General features: G+C 43.9%; 1 protein-coding gene across 3 annotated transcripts in view; it reads right to left on the bottom strand.

The window, feature by feature from the left end:
- The window catches only part of mim (missing-in-metastasis), an 867,287-nt gene that overhangs the window by 761,444 nt on the left and 83,110 nt on the right, over positions 1-22,733 (bottom strand). For all 3 annotated transcript variants that reach the window (XM_053781651.2, XM_053781657.2, XM_053781665.2), the window contains exon 2: positions 22,726-22,733. This exon is cut by the window's right edge and continues 54 nt beyond it. In XM_053781651.2, the coding sequence (XP_053637626.1) occupies positions 22,726-22,733 (8 nt within the window). The remainder of the gene's footprint in view (positions 1-22,725) is intronic.

Here is a 22,733-nt window from a genome sequence, read left to right as displayed (position 1 = left end):
ACTGTCTTCTCATAACAGTCTTGCCTTATTATAACCAAAGATGTTCAGGTTACAATACTGCCTTGTTGTAACTAAAGATATTGATGTTCCCACCTGTGTGGAAAATGGAAACAATCTTTGAAGTGCAGAGAAAAGCTAATTCAAGAGAGCAGAAAGCCGCACATGCGCCTTTCTGCTCTTTTGAATGACAGTGGGACTAATGTGACATCACAGCCTAGCATCAGAGCTTCAGTATCCCTTGCAGTTATGCAATTTGTCAGCACTGGAAGAAGCAAGAGTACATACACATGCCAATATGGACAGGCAAGTGGGATCTCGAGCAGTGGCTGGTGTAATGGCTTCAAATGTGTCCTCAGTCCATTAGGCTACATGTATAGAGGACTGACTGGCATAGATGTGGGTGGAAGTAGTGGGTGGGTGGTGGTTAGGTGGAGTATGTTGGTAAAGGAGAAGGGATATCTGGGGTATGATATGCCTGGAAAATCACCCCCCGAACCCTCAAGACAATTTACTGTCGTATAGGCATATCAATGTTACTGTTGTGTAGGCATATCAATGTTACTGTCGTATAGGCATATCAATGTTACTGTTGTGTAGGCATATCAATGTTACCGTTGTGTAGGCATATCAATGTTTAATCTGATAGTGTTAGTAAAAACAATGCAGACATTCGTTAAGGTTAAATATCACAAGTTATTGTGTGTCATTTTATTATCTGTGTGGAATCTTGTGCACAAGACGTGTTTACCTAATATAAAATTTGTGCTATTGTCAGTCTATATAGGAATTACAATAGTAATATTTTTTTTTATATTAGTGCTAGGTTGCGTGTAGAACCTACGTAGTTTAGTTTGCATAGTTTTTGTCGAGTGATGTGAAGGTGACAACCACACAGGAATATTTGTGATTATCGTTTACCCACGCCAGTTTCTCAGAAACCTCCAGAAATCGACTAGATAGGAGTGCCGCTTTTCTCTGGTCTGTCGTTTGATGGCCTTGGTTTAGTGTGGACGGGCTGCTGGCTGTCTGATTCCTCTCTTCTCTTGGCTTCTAGGTGTTCTTTTGTATATCCATATACATTTCTGGCGAGTCAGTGTGTAAATCGTAAATACAAAATACTGTCTTAAGCTTCTGAGATGTGAGAGGTGAACGCTGGGTTTTTGTTCATTCATTAATAGTATTTAATTCTTAACGTGTTTAGATACACACATTCCCTCGTGTAATAAACCATTACCTGTTTGTTTTAATGTTTCTATCTTCTGGAAAATATTTTGAGGATTTACTGATCTATGATGGTGTAAAATTTTAGTAGAAATACTCTTGTACGGTGTGTACAACACTGTGGAAACACACTTGTACAACACTGTGGAAACACACTTGTACGGCGCGTACAACACTGTGGAAACACACTTGTACGGCGCGTACAACACTGTGGAAACACACTTGTACGGCGCGTACAACACTGTGGAAACACACTTGTACGGCGCGTACAACACTGTGGAAACACGCGTGTACAACACTGTGGAAACACGCGTGTACAACACTGTGGAAACACTGTGGAAACGCACTTGTACGGCGCGTACAACACTGTGGAAACGCACTTGTACGGCGCGTACAACACTGTGGAAACGCACTTGTACGGCGCGTACAACACTGTGGAAACGCACTTGTACGGCGCGTACAACACTGTGGAAACGCACTTGTACGGCGCGTACAACACTGTGGAAACGCACTTGTACGGCGCGTACAACACTGTGGAAACACACTTGTACAACACTGTGGAAACGCACTTGTACGGCGCGTACAACACTGTGGAAACACGCGTGTACAACACTGTGGAAACACGCGTGTACAACACTGTGGAAACACGCGTGTACAACACTGTGGAAACACGCGTGTACAACACTGTGGAAACACACTTGTACGGCGTGTACAACACTGTGGAAACACACTTGTACGGCGTGTACAACACTGTGGAAACACACTTGTACGGCGTGTACAACACTGTGGAAACACACTTGTACGGCGTGTACAACACTGTGGAAACACACTTGTACGGCGTGTACAACACTGTGGAAACACACTTGTACGGCGTGTACAACACTGTGGAAACACACTTGTACGGCGTGTACAACACTGTGGAAACACACTTGTACGGCGTGTACAACACTGTGGAAACACACTTGTACGGCGTGTACAACACTGTGGAAACACACTTGTACGGCGTGTACAACACTGTGGAAACACACTTGTACGGCGTGTACAACACTGTGGAAACACACTTGTACGGCGTGTACAACACTGTGGAAACACACTTGTACGGCGTGTACAACACTGTGGAAACACACTTGTACGGCGTGTACAACACTGTGGAAACACACTTGTACGGCGTGTACAACACTGTGGAAACACACTTGTACGGCGTGTACAACACTGTGGAAACACACTTGTACGGCGTGTACAACACTGTGGAAACACACTTGTACGGCGTGTACAACACTGTGGAAACACACTTGTACGGCGTGTACAACACTGTGGAAACACACTTGTACGGCGTGTACAACACTGTGGAAACACACTTGTACGGCGTGTACAACACTGTGGAAACACACTTGTACGGCGTGTACAACACTGTGGAAACACACTTGTACGGCGTGTACAACACTGTGGAAACACACTTGTACGGCGTGTACAACACTGTGGAAACACACTTGTACGGCGTGTACAACACTGTGGAAACACACTTGTACGGCGTGTACAACACTGTGGAAACACACTTGTACGGCGTGTACAACACTGTGGAAACACACTTGTACGGCGTGTACAACACTGTGGAAACACACTTGTACGGCGTGTACAACACTGTGGAAACACACTTGTACGGCGTGTACAACACTGTGGAAACACACTTGTACGGCGTGTACAACACTGTGGAAACACACTTGTACGGCGTGTACAACACTGTGGAAACACACTTGTACGGCGTGTACAACACTGTGGAAACACACTTGTACGGCGTGTACAACACTGTGGAAACACACTTGTACGGCGTGTACAACACTGTGGAAACACACTTGTACGGCGTGTACAACACTGTGGAAACACACTTGTACGGCGTGTACAACACTGTGGAAACACGCTTGTACGGCGTGTACAACAGTGGAAACACACTTGTACGGCGTGTACAACACTGTGGAAACACACTTGTATGGTGTTTACCTGGAGAGAGTTCCGGGGGTCAACGCCCCCGCGGCCCGGTCTGTGACCAGGCCTCCTGGTGGATCAGAGCCTGATCAACCAGGCTGTTGTTGCTGGCTGCACGCAAACCAACGTACGAGCCACAGCCCGGCTGATCAGGAACTGACTTTAGGTGCTTGTCCAGTGCCAGCTTGAAGACTGCCTGGGGTCTGTTGGTAATCCCCCTTATGTGTGCTGGGAGGCAGCTGAACAGTCTCGGGCCCCTGACACTTATTGTATGGTCTCTTAACGTGCTAGTGACACCCCTGCTTTTCATTGGGGGGGATGTTGCATCGTCTGCCAAGTCTTTTGCTTTCGTAGTGAGTGATTTTCGTGTGCAAGTTCGGTACTAGTCCCTCTAGGATTTTCCAGGTGTATATAATCATGTATCTCCCTCCTGCGTTCCAGGGAATACAGGTTTAGGAACCTCAAGTGCTCCCAGTAATTGAGATGTTTTATCTCCGTTATGCGCGCCGTGAAAGTTCTGTACATTTTCTAGGTCGGCAATTTCACCTGCCTTGAAAGGTGCAGTTAGTGTGCAGCAATATTCCAGCCTAGATAGAACAAGTGACCTGAAGAGTGTCATCATGGGCTTGGCCTCCCTAGTTTTGAAGGTTCTCATTATCCATCCTGTCATTTTTCTAGCAGATGCGATTGATACAATGTTATGGTCCTTGAAGGTGAGATCCTCCGACATAATCACTCCCAGGTCTTTGACGTTGGTGTTTCGCTCTATTTTGTGGCCAGAATTTGTTTTGTACTCTGATGAAGATTTAATTTCCTCATGTTTACCATATCTGAGTAATTGAAATTTCTCATCGTTGAACTTCATATTGTTTTCTGCAGCCCACTGAAAGATTTGGTTGATGTCCGCCTGGAGCCTTGCAGTGTCTGCAATGGAAGACACTGTCATGCAGACTCGGGTGTCATCTGCAAAGGAAGACACGGTGCTGTGGCTGACATCCTTGTCTATGTCGGATATGAGGATGAGGAACAAGATGGGAACGAGTACTGTGTCTTGTGGAACAGAGCTTTTCACCGTAGCTGCCTCGGACTTTACTCTGTTGACGACTACTCTCTGTGTTCTGTTAGTGAGGAAATTATAGATCCATCGACCGACTTTTCCTGTTATTCCTTTAGCACGCATTTTGTGCGCTATTACGCCATGGTCACACTTGTCGAAGGCTTTTGCAAAGTCTGTATATATTACATCTGCATTCTTTTTGTCTTCTAGTGCATTTAGGACCTTGTCGTAGTGATCCAATAGTTGAGACAGACAGGAGCGACCTGTTCTAAACCCATGTTGCCCTGGGTTGTGTAACTGATGGGTTTCTAGATGGGTGGTGATCTTGCTTCTTAGGACCCTTTCAAAGATTTTTATGATATGGGATGTTAGTGCTATTGGTCTGTAGTTCTTTGCTGTTGCTTTACTGCCCCCTTTGTGGAGTGGGGATATGTCTGTTGTTTTTAGTAACTGTGGGACGACCCCCGTGTCCATGCTCCCTCTCCATAGGATGGAAAAGGCTCGTGATAGGGGCTTCTTGCAGTTCTTGATGAACACAGAGTTCCATGAGTCTGGCCCTGGGGCAGAGTGCATGGGCATGTCATTTATCGCCTGTTCGAAGTCATTTGGCGTCAGGATAACATCGGATAGGCTTGTGTTAAGCAAATTTTTGGCTCTCACAAAAAATTCATTTTGATCTTCGACTCTCAGTCTGGTTAGCGGCTTGCTAAAAACTGAGTCATATTGGGACTTGAGTAGCTCACTCATTTCCTTACTGTCATCTGTGTAGGACCCATCTTGTTTAAGTAGGGGCCCAATACTGGACGTTGTTCTCGATTTTGATTTGGCATAGAAGAAATACTTTGGGTTTCTTTCGATTTCATTTATGGCTTTTAGTTCTTCCCGCGATTCCTGACTCCTAAAGGATTCTTTTAGCTTAAGTTCGATGCTTGCTATTTCTCTGACCAGTGTCTCCCTACGCATTTCAGATATATTGACCTCTTTTAGCCGCTCTGTTATTCTTTTCCGTCGCCTGTAAAGGGAGCGCCTGTCTCTTTCTATTTTACATCTACTCCTCCTTTTTCTTAGAGGAATAAGCCTTGTGCATACATCGAGTGCCACCGAGTTAATCTGTTCTAGGCATAAGTTAGGGTCTGTGTTGCTTAGTATATCTTCCCAGCTTATATCGGTTAGGACTTGGTTCACTTGGTCCCACTTTATGTTTTTGTTATTGAAGTTGAATTTGGTGAATGCTCCCTCGTGACTAGTCTCATTATGTCGGTCTGGGGCTCCACGCATACATGTCTGAACCTCAATTATGTTGTGATCTGAGTATATTGTTTTTGATATGGTGACATTTCTTATCAGATCATCATTGTTAGTGAAGATGAGGTCTAGTGTATTCTCCAGTCTAGTAGGCTCTATTATTTGCTGGTTTAAATTGAATTTTGTGCAGAGATTTAAAAGCTCGTGTGAGTGTGAGTTTTCATCAGAGCTGCCTCCTGGTGTTATTACTGCAACAATATTCTTTGCTATATTCCTCCATTTTAGGTGCCTTAAGTTGAAATCCCCCAGGAGCAAGATGTTGGGTGCAGGAGCTGGAAGATTTTCCAGACAGTGGTCAATTTTTAACAGCTGTTCCTGGAATTGCTGGGATGTTGCATCCGGAGGCTTGTAGACTACCACAATGACTAGGTTTTGGTTCTCGATCTTTACTGCTAAAACTTCCACTACATCATTTGAGGCATTAAGCAGTTCTGTGCAAACAAGTGACTCTGCAATGTACAGGCCAACCCCCCCCCTTTTTTCCTGTTCACTTTGTCACATCTGTATAGGTTGTAACCTGGGATCCATATTTCGTTGTCCAAGTGATCCTTTATGTGGGTCTCAGTGAAAGCCGCGAACATTGCCTTTGCCTCTGCAAGCAGTCCACGGATGAAAGGTATTTTGTTGTTTGTTGCTGGCTTTAGACCCTGTATATTTGCAAAGAAGAATGTTATCGGACTGGTGGTATTGTTGGTACTGGGGGGGGGGATTTTTTTTCCGGCATTAGTATCTGTATCTGTTGGTTTGGAGTGGAGGCCATCGACTCTGGTTCCACTCCAGGAATGACTGGATTTGGTGTACGATTTCTGCCATTTCCTGCCAGTTTTTTTCCTTTCTGGCACTAAAAAACCTCTCCCTCTTGAGTGGCTGTGGCTACCCAGGTTTTCCCATGGCCTGGATGTTTTGCATCTTTTTGTCCCCTTTAGATGGTATGCCTGGCAATTTAAGTTAAAGCACAGTCTTTCCTGTACTGAAGAGGTACACAGTTCAGGGTGAAAAAGCTTACAGGAAGGGAGTTTGCATTTTCCTGTTGTCATATGGGCATGGCATTTTCTAGGGTGGTCATAGTTGCACATCCCATCTGTTTTTCCAGATTTCCCATGCCAGCAGATACCAAGTGCATAGTATGTGCACAGGCTTGGTTTCCGTTTGCCTTGGGTTTCTGTGACTGTATTCCCTGTTGGTGCATGTTTCCCTGTCTTACTTCTATCCTCCCTAGCACCAACAATGGAGCTCCCACCAGTTGTTTTTGGTAATATATCCTCACTATTTCTAGTGGAGTCCTCTTGTTTGCTATTTCCTGCTGTATTCCTAGTTTGCAATATTGGTTTTATCTTATCTTTGACTACACTTGTTTCCCTACTATGGCTCCTGTCCCCTATGAGGTCATTTATATGTATTCCTTCCTGCGTATAATTCCCGACTACCTGGACAAAATCTCCAGCTTCACCATTACTGTCTCCCAGGACAGCATTTCCAGCTTCACCATTACTGTCTCCCAGGACAGCACTATCAGCCCCACATTTACTGACTACCAGGACTTCATCTCCAGCCTTACAGTTTCTGACTACATGGCCAGTATCAAGGGCAGTACCATTCAGCCCAGACTTTTCATGTTCCCATCTGTTGTAGAAAGCTTCCAGGTTTTCTATGAAAGCAGCTTTGATGTTGTCCTCTTTTAATACCCTTGTGATTTTAGTCCACAGATTTATCTCGTTTGGGCATACCCAAAAACACTCCCCTGTTTTAACACTGCTTGTAGCTAGTTCTTGGATATTTGCACAAGGGGCGTGACACCAATTTCCACAAAAATGACAATTTACCCATGTGTACAACACTGTGGAAACACACTTGTACTGTGTGTACAACACTGTGGAAACACACTTGTACGGCGTGTACAACACTGTGGAAACACACTTGTACGGTGTGTACACAGATCTTTGATTTCAGACTGTGAAATCCATTGCAACTGCACAGATACAGGTGTGTAACAGGGCTGGGAAGGGAGAATCAATGGTAACTGGCGACACGGAATAAAAAGGAAGTTTTTAGATTTAGATTTAGCCGCCGAAGCTGCTTGTTTATCGTACAGTTCATCGTGTAGAGGGTAGCTCAGGGCATACACGAAACACCTAGGACTTAGGCCCCAGAAGGTTTACAGGAGTACATCTGGAATTATATCTACAGCTGACTTGGCAGTTTCAAGTAAATGTAGGAAATTTGTTTAATATATCTTATATTACATTTTTATTAATATTACATAGGTTATTATACTCTCGTTCTTCAGGTAGAATAAAGGTTGTGGTGTGTGTTGGGATGTTGCAGGGACCACCACTCTACAGGGACCGCCACTCTTCAGGGACCCCCACTCTTCAGGGACCACCACTCTTCAGGGACCACCACTCTTCAGGGACCACCACTCTTCAGGGACCACCACTCTTCAGGGACCACCACTCTTCAGGGACCACCACTCTTCAGGGACCACCACCACTTCAGGGACCACCACCACTTCAGGGACCACCACTCTTCAGGGACCGCCACTCTTCAGGGACCGCCACTCTTCAGGGACCACCAGCCCTTCCCTGGCTGTCAAGACGGAACCTCGACCATAGTGCAATTACTAGTGAGAGACTGGTGCTATTTGTAATTTGTATTTTTATACTATTAGACTAAACCTAGTTGTACTATAGCTCTTTCTAGCTCAATACATAGTCAATACCAAATTCACTATACTAGACCGTAGTGCAATTACTAGTGAGAGACTAGTGCTATTTTTAATTTGTACTTTTATATTATTAGATTAAACCTATTGTACTTTAGCTCACTCTAGCTCAAAACAGACTCCACAAAAGTCATTATTAGACCTTAGTGCAATTACAAGTGAGAGTCTTGTTCTATTTTAAATTTGTATTTTTATATTACTAGTTTATACCTAGTTGTACTTTAGTTCATTCCAGCACAACACAGACAACATCAACTTCATCATGTGTAGTAGTGACTATACCCTACATTACCAAAATACTCTAGCTATATACTTGCCCAAACTTCCTACCACTACAGATATCAGTAGTAGAATTCAACACACAACTCAGGATATAAATAACCATAATTTAAACCTAGAAGATGATTGATCACGTTGACCCTGATCTAAACCTCCATAATCTGACACCCAATCAAAACCTATTGGAAAGTAACTGCCTTTATTACACAGCATCACAAGCCACCACTATCCTAAACAATGCTAAAAGTCTATCAGTACTTAACTACAACATCAGGTCCTTAAGCAAACACTATGATGACCTCCTAGCACTCCTTGAATCACTAAAGACACCCTTCTCCTGCATTATTCTTACTGAGACCTGGCTTAAGCAGGACACAATAGATATCTACCCTCTACCAGGATACACAGCAATTCACAACTGCAGAACAAACCAAGTTGGGGGTGGTATTGCAATCTATTACTCTAACCAATTATCTTGTCTTAGCACCACTTGCTTTAGTGATGAATATGGGGAATACATTTTTGCTAATTTTACTGTAAAAAAATTTAAGACGCCTATAACAATCGGTGCCATTTACCGGATACCTCACACAAACATCCCAAATTTCAGTGAGAAATTTAAGTCACTAATAACAAACAGACAAATGAATAAGCACCACCTTCTCTTAGCTGGAGACTTCAACATCAACCTTGGCTTACTAGATGATCAGCCTGTAACTGATTTCATCAACAATATGAACAACACACTTCTCATACCAACAATAACTAAACCAACCAGGCTCACTGAGACAAGTGCAACCATAATAGACCACATATGGACCAATATACTAGCCCCCCTTAAATCAGGGATAATCACAGATAGCACTACAGACCACTACCCTACCTTCCTCCTGACAAACATTAGCAAACCACCACTTGAATACAACAAAGTCTCATTTAGACTCCATGACGAGGCCTCAGTAAGGAAGTTCACAGCTGACCTAGAGACTGTTGATTGGCCTACAGAATTCTCCAAGGCCAATGGTATTGATGACTGGACAGACATTTTTCTTAACAAATTACTTAGACTATACAACAAACATTGTCCTATAAAAACAAAACAGATCACAAACAAACGGCTTGGTTGCCCATGGCTAACCAGCACCATTCTGAAATCCATTGACAAGAAACACCAATATGAAAAGCAATATAGACAGGGCTTAATACACAAAGATACTCTTAAACACTATTCATCAGCTCTCACCAAAGTGATAAAAAAAAGCCAAACAACTATACTACTCCAGTAGATTCACAGACACTAGAGGAGATATAAAAAAGACCTGGAAAACACTCTCAGATTCTAGGGACCCACAAACTGAGAAAAACCAAGAATATTGTCCTAACTAAACCTAATGAAACACCACTACATCCCACTGACACAGCTAACAAGATAAACGACTTCTTCTCAAACATAGGATCTAATCTCGCCAGTAAAATCCCACATACCAATGCCCATGCCGGGGACTACCTAGATGGAAATTTCCCTAATTCCTTCTATCTTGCACCAACTGAGCCCACGGAAGTCATTGAGATCATAAAGTCACTTAAAAATAACTCGGGGAATCTGTCTCATGTCCCACCATTACTGTACAAGCGAGCGGCCCATGTCCTTTCGCATGCTATTTCATTACTTTTTAACAAGTCAATAGAGACTAGCACCTTCCCGAAACTACTCAAGATGGCAAGGGTTACACCAATACATAAAGGTGGTGACCCTACAGACTTAAACAACTATAGGCCAATATCTAACTTACCATTGCTATCCAAAATCTTTGAGAAACTCGTGCACAGGAGACTGTATTCATTTATAACAGCTCAAAACATACTCAACCCCTGCCAGTTTGGATTCAGGAAAAATAAAAGCACTAATGATGCAATCATAAAAATGCTAGATCTGCTTTACACAGCATTGGAAAATAAGGAATATCCACTAGGAATTTTTATTGACCTAAGAAAAGCTTTTGACACAGTAGACCACGACATCCTACTCCACAAACTTGATCACTACGGTATAAGAGGCCATGCGCTTGCTTATTTCAAATCTTACATTACTAATAGGTATCAGTACGTCACCATTAAAGACACAGCATCAGCAACACGGCCACTTGATACTGGAGTTCCGCAGGGAAGTGTCCTTGGTCCCCTGCTCTTCCTCATATACATCAATGACCTTCCAAACGTATCCCAACACCTGAAACCCATTCTCTTTGCTGATGACACGACTTACGTCATCTCTCACCCTAATCTTGCCACCCTCAACACCACTGTGAATGAGGAGCTGATTAAAATATCGACTTGGATGACAGCCAATAAACTTACGCTTAACACTGACAAAACCTACTATATTATGTTTGGTAGCAGAGCAGGAGATGCACAAATTAACATTAAGATTGACAACACTCTAATTACCAGAAATAATGGGGGAAAATTCCTAGGCTTATACCTTGACAACAACCTGAATTTCAGCACCCATATCCAGCATATAGCCAAAAAAGTATCCAAAACGGTTGGGATCCTCTCCAAGATACGATACTACGTGCCGCAAAATGCCCTTCTCACACTATACCACTCACTTATTTATTCATACCTCACCTATGCTATTTGTGCTTGGGGATCAACTGCAGCAACACACCTAAAGCCAATAATAACCCAACAAAAAGCTGCAGTAAGAATAATCACTAAATCCCATCCCTGGCAACACACCCCCCCACTCTTCATAGATCTAAACTTACTCCCAGTTCAGTACATCCACACTTACTACTGTGCAATCTACATCTACAGGGCCTTAAACTCTAATATCAACCTTGACCTAAAACGCTTTCTTGATAGTTTTGACAGAACCCACAGGCATAACACCAGACATAAACATCTCTACGACATTCCCCGTGTCCCACTAAACCTTTACAAAAATTCAATGTATGTCAAAGGCCCTAAAATCTGGAATACCCTACCTGTGAACTTTAGAACTGCAGACACATTCATCACCTTCAAAACTACCATTAGAAAACATCTTATCTCCCTGATACACCCCGTCAACTAACTATACGAATACCACCTGGTGGTTTACACTTACACTCACTCACTCACTCATTTGACCATAAACAGAAATATTAATCTCAGTCTTAAAATAATGAATCCTGTGATACTCCAATACTGAAACTATGTACTGTGCCAAAACAAAAGCATTCACATTGCTAAACTCACAAACTAGTATTTAGTCACTTAGCCGTAATACCAACTTACCTCATAATTTGTAATATTTTACAATTAAGAATAAAACTAAGTATGCCCGAAATGCCTAGCCATGCTAAGCGTTCTAGTGGTACACTCTGTAATCACAATTTTACTACATGTAAACCAAACAATGACCAAATTTCTGTAAACTCAGCATTGTAATCCTTATAGAGAATAAACTTTGAATCCTCAAAACAGTTACAGATCAGCCGAAGTGTGGTGCATACATTGGAGTTCGGGCGGAGTGCACTAACAGTTTAATTGATCAAAAGGGAAGAGAGTTAGGAAGGAGGGGAATAAGAAGGAAGGGAACAGTAAGGAGGGAGGGGAGAATAAGAAAGGAGGGGAGTAAGAAAGGAGGGGAGAATAAGAAAGGAGGGGAGAATAAGAAAGGAGGGGAGTATAAGAAAGGAGGGTGAGTAAGAAAGGAGGGGGAGTAAGAAAGGAGGGGGAGTAAGAAAGGAGTGGAGGAAGTAAAGATGGAGGGGAAGAGTAATCAGAAGGAAGAGAATAAAGGAGGGGAGAGAGAGTATGGAGGACGAGGAGAGTGTAAGGAGGGAGGAGAGTATGGAGGGGAGAACATACGAAAGAACACTGCAGCAAGCCTACTGGCCCATGTGAGGCAGGTCCAAGTCTCCTACCGGCTTAAGCCAATGGAGGGGAGAGAGATAGGAGGGAAGGTTATGTCATGTATAGTGTCAGGGCCGAGGGTGGCGTGTGTGGTGTCAGGGCCGAGGGTGGCGTGTGTGGTGTCAGGGCCGAGGGTGGCGTGTGTGGTGTCAGGGCCGAGGGTGGCGTGTGTGGTGTCAGGGCCGAGGGTGGCGTGTGTGGTGTCAGGGCCGAGGGTGGCGTGTGTGGTGTCAGGGCCGAGGGTGGCGTGTGTGGTGTCAGGGCCGAGGGTGGCGTGTGTGGTGTCAGGGCCGAGGGTGGCGTGTGTGGTGTCAGGGCCGAGGGTGGCGTGTGTGGTGTCAGGGCCGAGGGTGGCGTGTGTGGTGTCAGGGCCGAGGGTGGCGTGTGTGGTGTCAGGGCCGAGGGTGGCGTGTGTGGTGTCAGGGCCGAGGGTGGCGTGTGTGGTGTCAGGGCCGAGGGTGGCGTGTGTGGTGTCAGGGCCGAGGGTGGCGTGTGTGGTGTCACGGCCGAGGGTGGCGTGTGTGGTGTCACGGCCGAGGGTGGTGTGTGTGGTGTCACGGCCGAGGGTGGTGTGTGTGGTGTCACGGCCGAGGGTGGTGTGTGTGGTGTCACGGCCGAGGGTGGTGTGTGTGGTGTCACGGCGGAGGGTGGTGTGTGTGGTGTCACGGTGGAGGGTGGTGTGTGTGGTGTCACGGTGGAGGGTGGTGTGTGTGGTGTCACGGTGGAGGGTGGTGTGTGTGGTGTCACGGTGGAGGGTGGTGTGTGTGGTGTCACGGTGGAGGGTGGTGTGTGTGGTGTCACGGTGGAGGGTGGTGTGTGTGGTGTCACGGTGGAGGGTGGTGTGTGGTGTCATGGTGGAGGGTGGTGTGTGGTGTCATGGTGGAGGGTGGTGTGTGGTGTCATGGTGGAGGGTGGTGTGTGGTGTCATGGTGGAGGTTGGTGTGTGGTGTCATGGTGGAGGGTGGTGTGTGGTGTCATGGTGGAGGGTGGTGTGTGGTGTCATGGTGGAGGGTGGTGTGTGGTGTCATGGTGGAGGGTGGTGTGTGGTGTCATGGTGGAGGTTGGTGTGTGTGGTGTCACGGTGGAGGGTGGTGTGTGGTGTCATGGTGGAGGGTGGTGTGTGGTGTCATGGTGGAGGGTGGTGTGTGGTGTCATGGTGGAGGGTGGTGTGTGGTGTCATGGTGGAGGGTGGTGTGTGGTGTCATGGTGGAGGGTGGTGTGTGGTGTCATGGTGGAGGGTGGTGTGTGGTGTCATGGTGGATGTTAAGAACCCTGGAATCGTACAGTGAAGTTAGAAATGTATCAGTGTAGCAATGAAGAGAGAGAGTTGTGTCTATAGTGAGTAATAATGAAAGAGTACCGTCAACGTTCCTGCATCACCACTACGAGGAGATGGCCGAGAGTGTAACCTCCACAACGGACGTGACGTCACAACCGATCGATAAACTACCAGGAGACAACTGTGCCCACCCTAACACCACCACCACACCTCCGCCCACACCCACCCATCATGATAAAGTGGTAAATAGGAACATGATAATTAACAACGGCTACGTAATTCAGGGATCAGGTAAGGTGCTGCTTTCAAAGTCTTGAAACCCCAACACTAAATATTAATCCTCCTCGGAGATTTCAACCTCTCAAACATGAAATGACAGACGATATATCACAGCTGTGTACGAGAAATGTTTCCTGTGAGCAGACTAGATTACAAGATAGATACCAGAGAACTAATGGAAGAGTGAAAAAGTTTAAGTTGAGCCAACAGATAACAGTCATGAGTACCCTAAATCTTCAACACCTGGAAAACCTAACGCAAAAGCATACAAAAGATGCAATAAATACGTACCATAAAGAAAACCTAAAAGATCAAATATAGAAAGAGAGCGAAGAAGAATATAGAAGAAAATGACTTGCTGAATCGCTTAAAGACGCGAAGAAAAATAACCTTAGCAGAGAGATTACATAGGACAAAAACTTGAGCTTTAGTGTCAGACACGAAGCAAAAATGGAATAAAAACACGTCCAGTATTTTGCAAGCACAAAATATTTCTACACATATACAAAATCCAAGAACTACCGGTAAAACTGGACTATTAAGCACAAGAGGTTCATAAACTGAAGATGAAAAGGAAATTAGCGAAATTCTGAAAGACCGATACACGTTCATGAACCCACTAAATAAAATTAGGGAAGAAAATGCAATTTTTTTTCATTTCATCTTAGTCATGTAGATCATATAATTGGTATAAACACTAGTCCCAGTGAATGTCTCGTTCAGAAACAGGACCGAATTAGTGTACTACTTATTTATATAAAAAGTGCAAATACAACTAGCACAAGTACTCGGCAGATACCTCAGAGTGCAGGAATAACTCCTTTGCATAAGGAAGGCAGTCAAGTGTTAGCCAACAATTACAGACCAGTAGCCCTAGCATCACACCAAGGTTTAGAAGGAGTGAGATGACAAATTACAAATTTTATGAAAAATAAGCAGAGCCCAAGCCAGCATGGATTTAGAGCTGGGAGATCATGCTTCTCACAACTATTAAACCGTTATGAAAGAATTTTGAAGGTGTTTAAAGAAAAAATCATGCAGATATGATATAGTACACGGATTGGACAAAAGCATTTGACAAATGTAATCATGGGGTGACTTCACACAAAATGAGGTTCATAGCTATAACGGAGAAAGTAGGGAAATGGATATTCAACTTTGTGACAGACAGAACACAGTAGTAGTACACAGAGCACAATACAGCGCTGAAGAAGTAAAAAGTTCAGTACTCCAAGGCCCAGTCCTGGAGCCTCTAGCTTCTTTTCCTCATAGAAGACATTGATAAAAACACTAGCACTATTTGAGTCTACCAAAATAAGCACGCAAATCACCTCGGTAGGAAAAACAAAGGCTGCAAGAAGTTAGAGTTGAAGATTGAGACACTTATGCAGCATATGGGAATCTTTATTCAGGAAACGTTTCGCCACACAGTGGCTTCATCAGTCCAATACAAAGAGGAAGGCGTAAGGAGAGGAGTAGTATGAGGTAATCAATCCCTCAGCCTGGAGTCGAGGCTGAGGGACTGATTACCTCGTACTACTCCTCTCCTTACGCCTTCCTCTTTGTATTGGACTGATGAAGCCACTGTGTGGCGAAACGTTTCCTGAATAAAGATTCCCATATGCTGCATAAGTGTCTCAATCTTCAACTTGTCGGTTTTTCAAACCATTCATCACAAGAAGTTAGAGTGTAAGAAAGGTTCTCCAGCTGGCAGTGGAGAACTTAAATGGAATACTATACACAAAACCCAAGAGGATCCCCAAACAGACGAAAGGAACACACACACACACACACACACACACACACACACACACACACACACACACACACACACACACACACACACACACACACACACACACACACAATGCAATAGAGAATGGAAAAAGTACAGAAGGCAGAGAACACACGAAAATAGGGAGACCAGTCGCAGAGCCAGGAATGAGTACGCACAGGTAAGGAGGGAGGCCCAACGACAGTATGAAAATGACATAGCATCGAGAATCAAGACTGACCCGAAACTGTTGTATAGCCACATCAGGAGGAAGACAACAGTCAAAGACCAGGTGATCAGATTAAGGACAGAAGGTGAACTCACAAGAAATGATCAGGAGGTATGCGAGGAGCTGAACAGGAGATTTAAGGAAGTTTTTACAGTAGAGACAGGAAGGGCTGTGGGAAGACAGCACAGAAGGGAACATCAAGAGGGAATATACCAACAAGTGTTGGATGACATACGAACAACTGAGGAGGGAGGTGAAGAAACTCTTAAGTGACCTTAACACCTCAAAGGCGATGGGACCGGACAACATCTCCCCATGGGTCCTTAGAGAAGGAGCAGAGATGCTGTGCGTGCCTCTAACCACAATCTTCAACACATCCCTTGAAACTGGGCAACTACCTGAGAAATGGAAGACAGCTAATGTAGTCCCCATATTTAAGAAAGGAAACAGAAACGAGGCACTAAACTACAGACCTGTGTCTCTGACATGTATTGTGTGCAAAGTCACGGAGAAGATTATCAGGAGGAGAGTGGTCGAACACCTGGAAAAGAACAAGATTATAAATGAAAACCAGCATGGGTTCATGGAAGGCAAATCTTGTATCACAAACCTCCTGGAGTTTTATGACAAGGTAACAGAAGACAGACACGAGAGAGAGGGGTGGGTAGATTGCGTTTTCCTAGACTGCAGAAAGGTCTTTGACACAGTTCCCCACAAGAGATTAGTGCATTAGCTTGAGGATCAGGTGCATATAAAAGGGAGGGCACTGCAATGGATAAGGGAATACCTGACAGGGAGGCAGCAACGAGTCATGGTACGTGAAGAGGTATCACAGTGGGCGCCTGTTACGAGCAGGGTCCCACAGGGGTCAGTTCTAGGACCAGTGCTATTTTTGATATATGTGAACGACATGGAAGGAATAGACTCTGAAGTGTCCCTGTTCGCAGATGACGTGAAGTTGATGAGAAGAATTAAATCGGACGAGGATGAGGCAGGACTGCAAAGAGACCTGGACAGGCTGGACATGTGGTCCAGTAACTGGCTTCTCGAATTCAATCCAGCCAAATGCAAAGTCATGAAGATTGGGGAGGGGCAAAGACCGCAGACAGAGTATAGGCTAGGTGGACAAAGACTACAGACCTCACTCAGGGAGAAAGACCTTGGGGTGACCATAACACCGAGCACATCACCGGAGGCACACATCAACCAAATAACCGCTGCAGCATACGGGCGCCTGGCAAACCTGAGAATAGCGTTCCGATACCTTAATAAGGAATCGTTCAAGACACTGTACACTGTGTATGTTAGGCCCATACTGGAGTATGCAGCACCAGTCTGGAACCCACACCTGGTCAAGCACGTCAAGAAGTTAGAGAAAGTACAAAGGTTTGCAACAAGGCTAGTCTCAGAGCTCAAGGGAATGTCGTACAAGGAAAGGTTAAGGGAAATCGGACTGACACTGGAGGACAGAAGGGTCAGGGGAGACATGATAACGACATACAAGATACTGCGGGGAATAGACAAGGTGGACAGAGATAGGATGTTCCAGAGAGGGGACACAGGGACAAGGGGTCACAGCTGGAAGCTGAAGACTCAGACGAGTCACAGGGACGTTAGGAAGTATTTCTTCAGAGTCGTCAGGAAGTGGAATAGCCTAGCAAGTGAAGTAGTGGAGGCAGGAACCATACATAGTTTAAAGAAGAGGTATGACAAAGCTCAGGAAGCAGAGAGAACCCAGTAGCGATCAGCGAAGAGGCGGGGCCAGGAGCTGAGTCTCGACCCCTGCAACCACAATTAGGCGAGTACACACACAAAAACATTCTTTCAAAGAACAACATAAGGCAACTCTCACAACAGCCAGGAAAAAGACAAGGTAGATAACGAGAACTTTCAAAACAAGGGAAATAGTGCCAATGGTGATATTCAAACTGCTTGTGTTATCTCGTTTAGAGTATGGTTCAGTGTTGACTGTTCCATTCAGGGCAGCAGAGATATCAAAGCTGGAACAGATAGAGAGATCATTTACGACACTAATAGAAGATTTAAAATACTGGGAATACCTCAAGGTCCTAAATATGTACTCGCTGGAGCGCAGAGAGAGAGAGAGAGAGAGAGAGAGAGAGAGAGAGAGAGAGAGAGAGAGAGAGAGAGAGAGAGAGAGAATGATATATTTCAGGAAAGTATTTAGAGGTCTGGTCCTAAATCTCTAAACTGCCATAACATAGTATGAGAGACGTGTTAGAAAATGTACAATAAACCCCATGAAAAGCAGGGGCGCCATGGGCACAATAAGATAACACTGCATCAACATCCGTAGTCCCAGACTAACATCTTACTAGAAGATATCAAAAACATTGCTGGGGCAAAGGTAGAAGTCTTCTAGAGGAAACTGGACCAGTACCGCCACCCAATGCCAAATTAATCAGGCTGTAATGGATACGTGGGCCAGCAGGCCGCCAACAGCAACAGCCTGGTGAGCCAGGCAAACATCAGACAAGTCTGACCTACGGCCGGGCTCCAGTAGAAAAATTCCCGTAACTCGAAAGTATATCAAAGGCAGAGGTTTACATAGCGGACGGCTGGGATTGGTTTTGGAGTGAACAGATACCAATCTGTCATTGTCATTAAAAAATTGGGTTATTTGTTTCTATTCATTATCAGAAACACTGAGTAGACTAAGTGAGAAAAACACACAGTTAAAGTCCTTTATTAGGAGGTAGTAATGAAGGTCTTTTGCTACGTGTGTTTGTACCAACTTTAGAAAGATTTCTCTGAAGTTTCAAATCTTTAAATACTGTTATTTAACTGCATTATAAACTTAGGCTTCACTCTACTGTTGGGTTTACGGGGGTACGAGGGATACCTTCTTTGGATCATTCGTCGACCGCAACACATCTAGTTGTTCCGGGAAGCCTAGTTTACATGGCCTCAACAGGCCAGGCTTACCGCTTTATTTGTAACATTTACGAAACAGTCACATGATATTCAGCGATTTTCACTTAAAGTTTCAACCCTCGAGTCACTGCCAACATTAAACATTTTCAGCTATTTTCACAATTTGCTATCGTAAATCTGCCGCTATAGTTACAAATGTATTCTCATTACTTTATAACAGCAATGTCAACACTATTATCAGTCCATTACAGTCTTAAAAGATATTAATAATTCATTCCAAGATCACAGGCTATAATCCAAAACAAGTTTTGATGAAAAGTTAAATCTTCCTGCTATTTAGGCCGAAGAATGTGTAACAGACCGACTGTTGGTCACGCACTCGGGCTGCTCACACCATACCACTACTAAGAATGTGTATACAACACACCGACTATTGGTCATGCACTCAGGCTGCTCACACCACGCCACCGCTAAGTTGACCCAGCTTCCGGTAGATGCCTTGTTGATGGCCTGGCGGGCCAAGCTGTTTGTGCTGCTGACACGCAGTATACAGACTATTCTATTAACATCTCGCTGTTGCTAAGAGAGCCAAATGGTGACAGTGATTTACTGTGTATTTTCTAGGGCCCTCAATGAGTTCCCGTTTTCTGTCCACGCGTCAAAACTTTTCATCTCGTCTCATGGCCTTTATTGTATATTTCACTTATTAGCATTATGATTGGTCATTTTTTATTGACTGATGACGGTCTAACCTAATCGAACCTAACCTCAATAACGGTAATCGAGAAATCTGCTGAAAACCGTGTGCGTAAAATCGATGCAGAATTTGCGAGGTCAGGTTAGTCTGATAACCATCACAACCTCTCAACGCTGGTGAATGTACGCAACTAAAACCTAAGCAATGACCACTTTATCTTCGTACTAGCGAAGTTAAACAGATCGACTACTCAAAAGCACCTAAACACTCAAACATATTCAGTGGAACTCGGATGCAAAGGTGTAATATATTAGGTATTCACAGCTCGCTAGCGTAGTCTTGTCTCACATTAATCTCTACTGACATAGGTACAATGATGATACTTGAGGCGGCAGCAGCAGCTGCCCGGTGGACAGGATGTCACAGCTGGTGCGGACAGGTGCACGGTACCTCACAGCTGGCCCAAGGATGTGAAGCAGTTTCACAGCAAGTGATGAAGAGTACTCCGTCAGACACACAATCCTCGTTTATTTTTCAAGAGCACAATGTGTATAAGAAAGACAGTCAACTTGAAGGTAGAGGGTAGATAGTGCCCAGGGCAGAGAAACCCAGCAGTTACCTACTGAAGCGGTAAATTACAGTCAAGAGGGTGGCCAGGAATCAACAGTGCAAATGCTAGTCGCGGTGGGGCCTCAGGCGAGGAGGTAGCCTGCACCTGCTGTCATGTGTAAACCTGGTTCAAGATGATATCCTTAGATATATTTAACCCAAGACGATTATATCCACTGGAGTCCTTCGGGTCCTTCCTCAACAGCCCACTAACACCCACGTACCAATTTTGCTAGATGAACATGGTTAGCAGGTTTACGGTGACCAGTTGTATGGCTCACAAAGCACTTGAATTTAGCGACTCGGAACCAATTTTCAATTATCCTAACATACTTTCAATACCAATCTGCGTCAGTGATGACTAACAGTTACTGCAGACGTAATCGCAACAAACATTATCAAAACAGTCATAAAAGTCTATTAGTCATACTTCAAACCACATTCGTAACTAGTTCCAGGTCAACAGCATAAGGTGACCCAGGGCCTGGTACATGTGTGAGCATACACACAAATGTGTCCTCCCACACTGCCGGCCAACCAGCTTGGACAAGCCAAGACCAATATGGAACTTTGTATAACAACGAGGTTTCGCTCTGGCAGGAGCTTTAGCCATTTGATAAAGCTCCTGTGCGTGCACAACCTCGTCATTATAGCGTTCCATACTAATATTGTGTCTGAGTATCGTGTGGGTAGTCACCTTTTCACTTACGAACCAGGCTTATTTAGGCTGAAGAAACTATTATATTTCTACAAGTACATGTACAAGGTATACAGACCATAGCTGACATCAATGACATACTACTACATAGAAAGCCGCTTGTTATGGAGAGTATTTCGGGCAAATTGAGTCAGTTTTGTCCCAGGATGTAACCCACACCAGTCCACTAGCACCCAGGTACCCATTTTACTGATGGGTGAACATAGACAACCGGTGTAAGTAAACACGCCCAATGTTTCTGCCCTTGCCGGGAATCGAACCCGGACATTCAGCTTATGAAGCGACAGCTTTAGCCACCAGGCCACGGGCCACCGTACCAATGACCTACAGGTCACTCCATACATCAGATTTATATCTGTTGAATGAAAGGCTTTCCTTGTGTTAGGGGTGTAGAGTGAAATATATAATTACGTACATAGAGAAAAATCGCCGTCAGCAGGACTCCTGTATACAGGAGGAGATTGAAATAGCATGATTCCATACTTGAGGCTCACTGATGTGCCCGTCCTGGGGAAGAAACATGGCTTGTGAACCAGGCTGCCCAGCTTATGTGGCATTTGTGGCTGAGTGGCTAAGAGCGCTGCCTGGAAATCTTGACCGTCCCCAGTCGCAGTATCGAGTCCTGCTGACTGCGATCTCTATATATACACGCTTGTTTCTGCGTGGTGCATTATATATATATATATATATATATATATATATATATATATATATATATATATATATATATATATATATATATATACATATATATAAAACACACTGGCCGATTCCCACCAAGGCAGGGTGGCCCGAAAAAGAAAAACTTTCACCATCATTCATTCCATCACTGTCTTTCCAGAAGGGTGCTTTACACTACAGTTTTTAAACTGCAACATTAACACCCCTCCTTCAGAGTGCAGGCACTGTACTGTACATACATATATATATATACATATACATATATATATATATATATATATATATATATATATATTAGTGCAGAATAGGTAAAATTGATCAATTAGCAAGAACTCATTTAAAATTAAGTCCTTTCTATAATTTTCTCTTATATGTTTAAAAATATATTTTTTAATTATGTTAATGTAAAAATTATTAATTTTGTACCAAAAGAACCTTAGAAAACTTACCTAACCTTATTATAACAAGCGCAGTTTAATTTAGCCTAATCCAACTTAATATATTTGAGACAAGTTTACAATGATTTAATAATAAACAATGAAATATATTGTTTCGTTAGGTTCAGAATGATTTTTGCGAAATTGCGTACACAAATTTTCGCTTGCTTTATTCGGCAAGAAGAGCGTTGCTATTTAAGCCAAAATTATAAGTTTTACTTATTCGGCATATATATATATATATATATATATATATATATATATATATATATATATATATATATATATATATATATATATATATATATATATATATATATATTATACACACTATTTGTAAACACAAATAGCTGAGTGCACACACAGCTACCTTTGATTTGCTTTGAGTCTTACTACTCTCGGAGCCCGGCCATGAGCCCGGGCCGTCTGGTGCTGGCCTGAGTTACCTAGGCTGTTGCTGTCAGACCCCCCGCTGCCCTACATACCCATCACAGCCTGATTGATCCGGTCCCTGGTGAAGATACTCGCCCAGTTTTCTGCTGAAGACCACACTTGTCCCAGCAGTGTTTGTGATATCTTTTGTTAAGATGGTGAATAATCAAGAGCCACGAATGTTGATAGTGTTCCCTTAATATATATTAATGAGGTAGTACTTACTTGAGGGC

The sequence above is a fragment of the Cherax quadricarinatus genome, chromosome 6 (genome assembly GCF_038502225.1).
Source record: "Cherax quadricarinatus isolate ZL_2023a chromosome 6, ASM3850222v1, whole genome shotgun sequence".
Lineage (NCBI taxonomy): Eukaryota > Metazoa > Arthropoda > Malacostraca > Decapoda > Parastacidae > Cherax > Cherax quadricarinatus.
The sequence above is the reverse complement of the archived record's forward strand: the minus strand, read 5'-3'. Positions and strand labels throughout refer to the sequence as shown.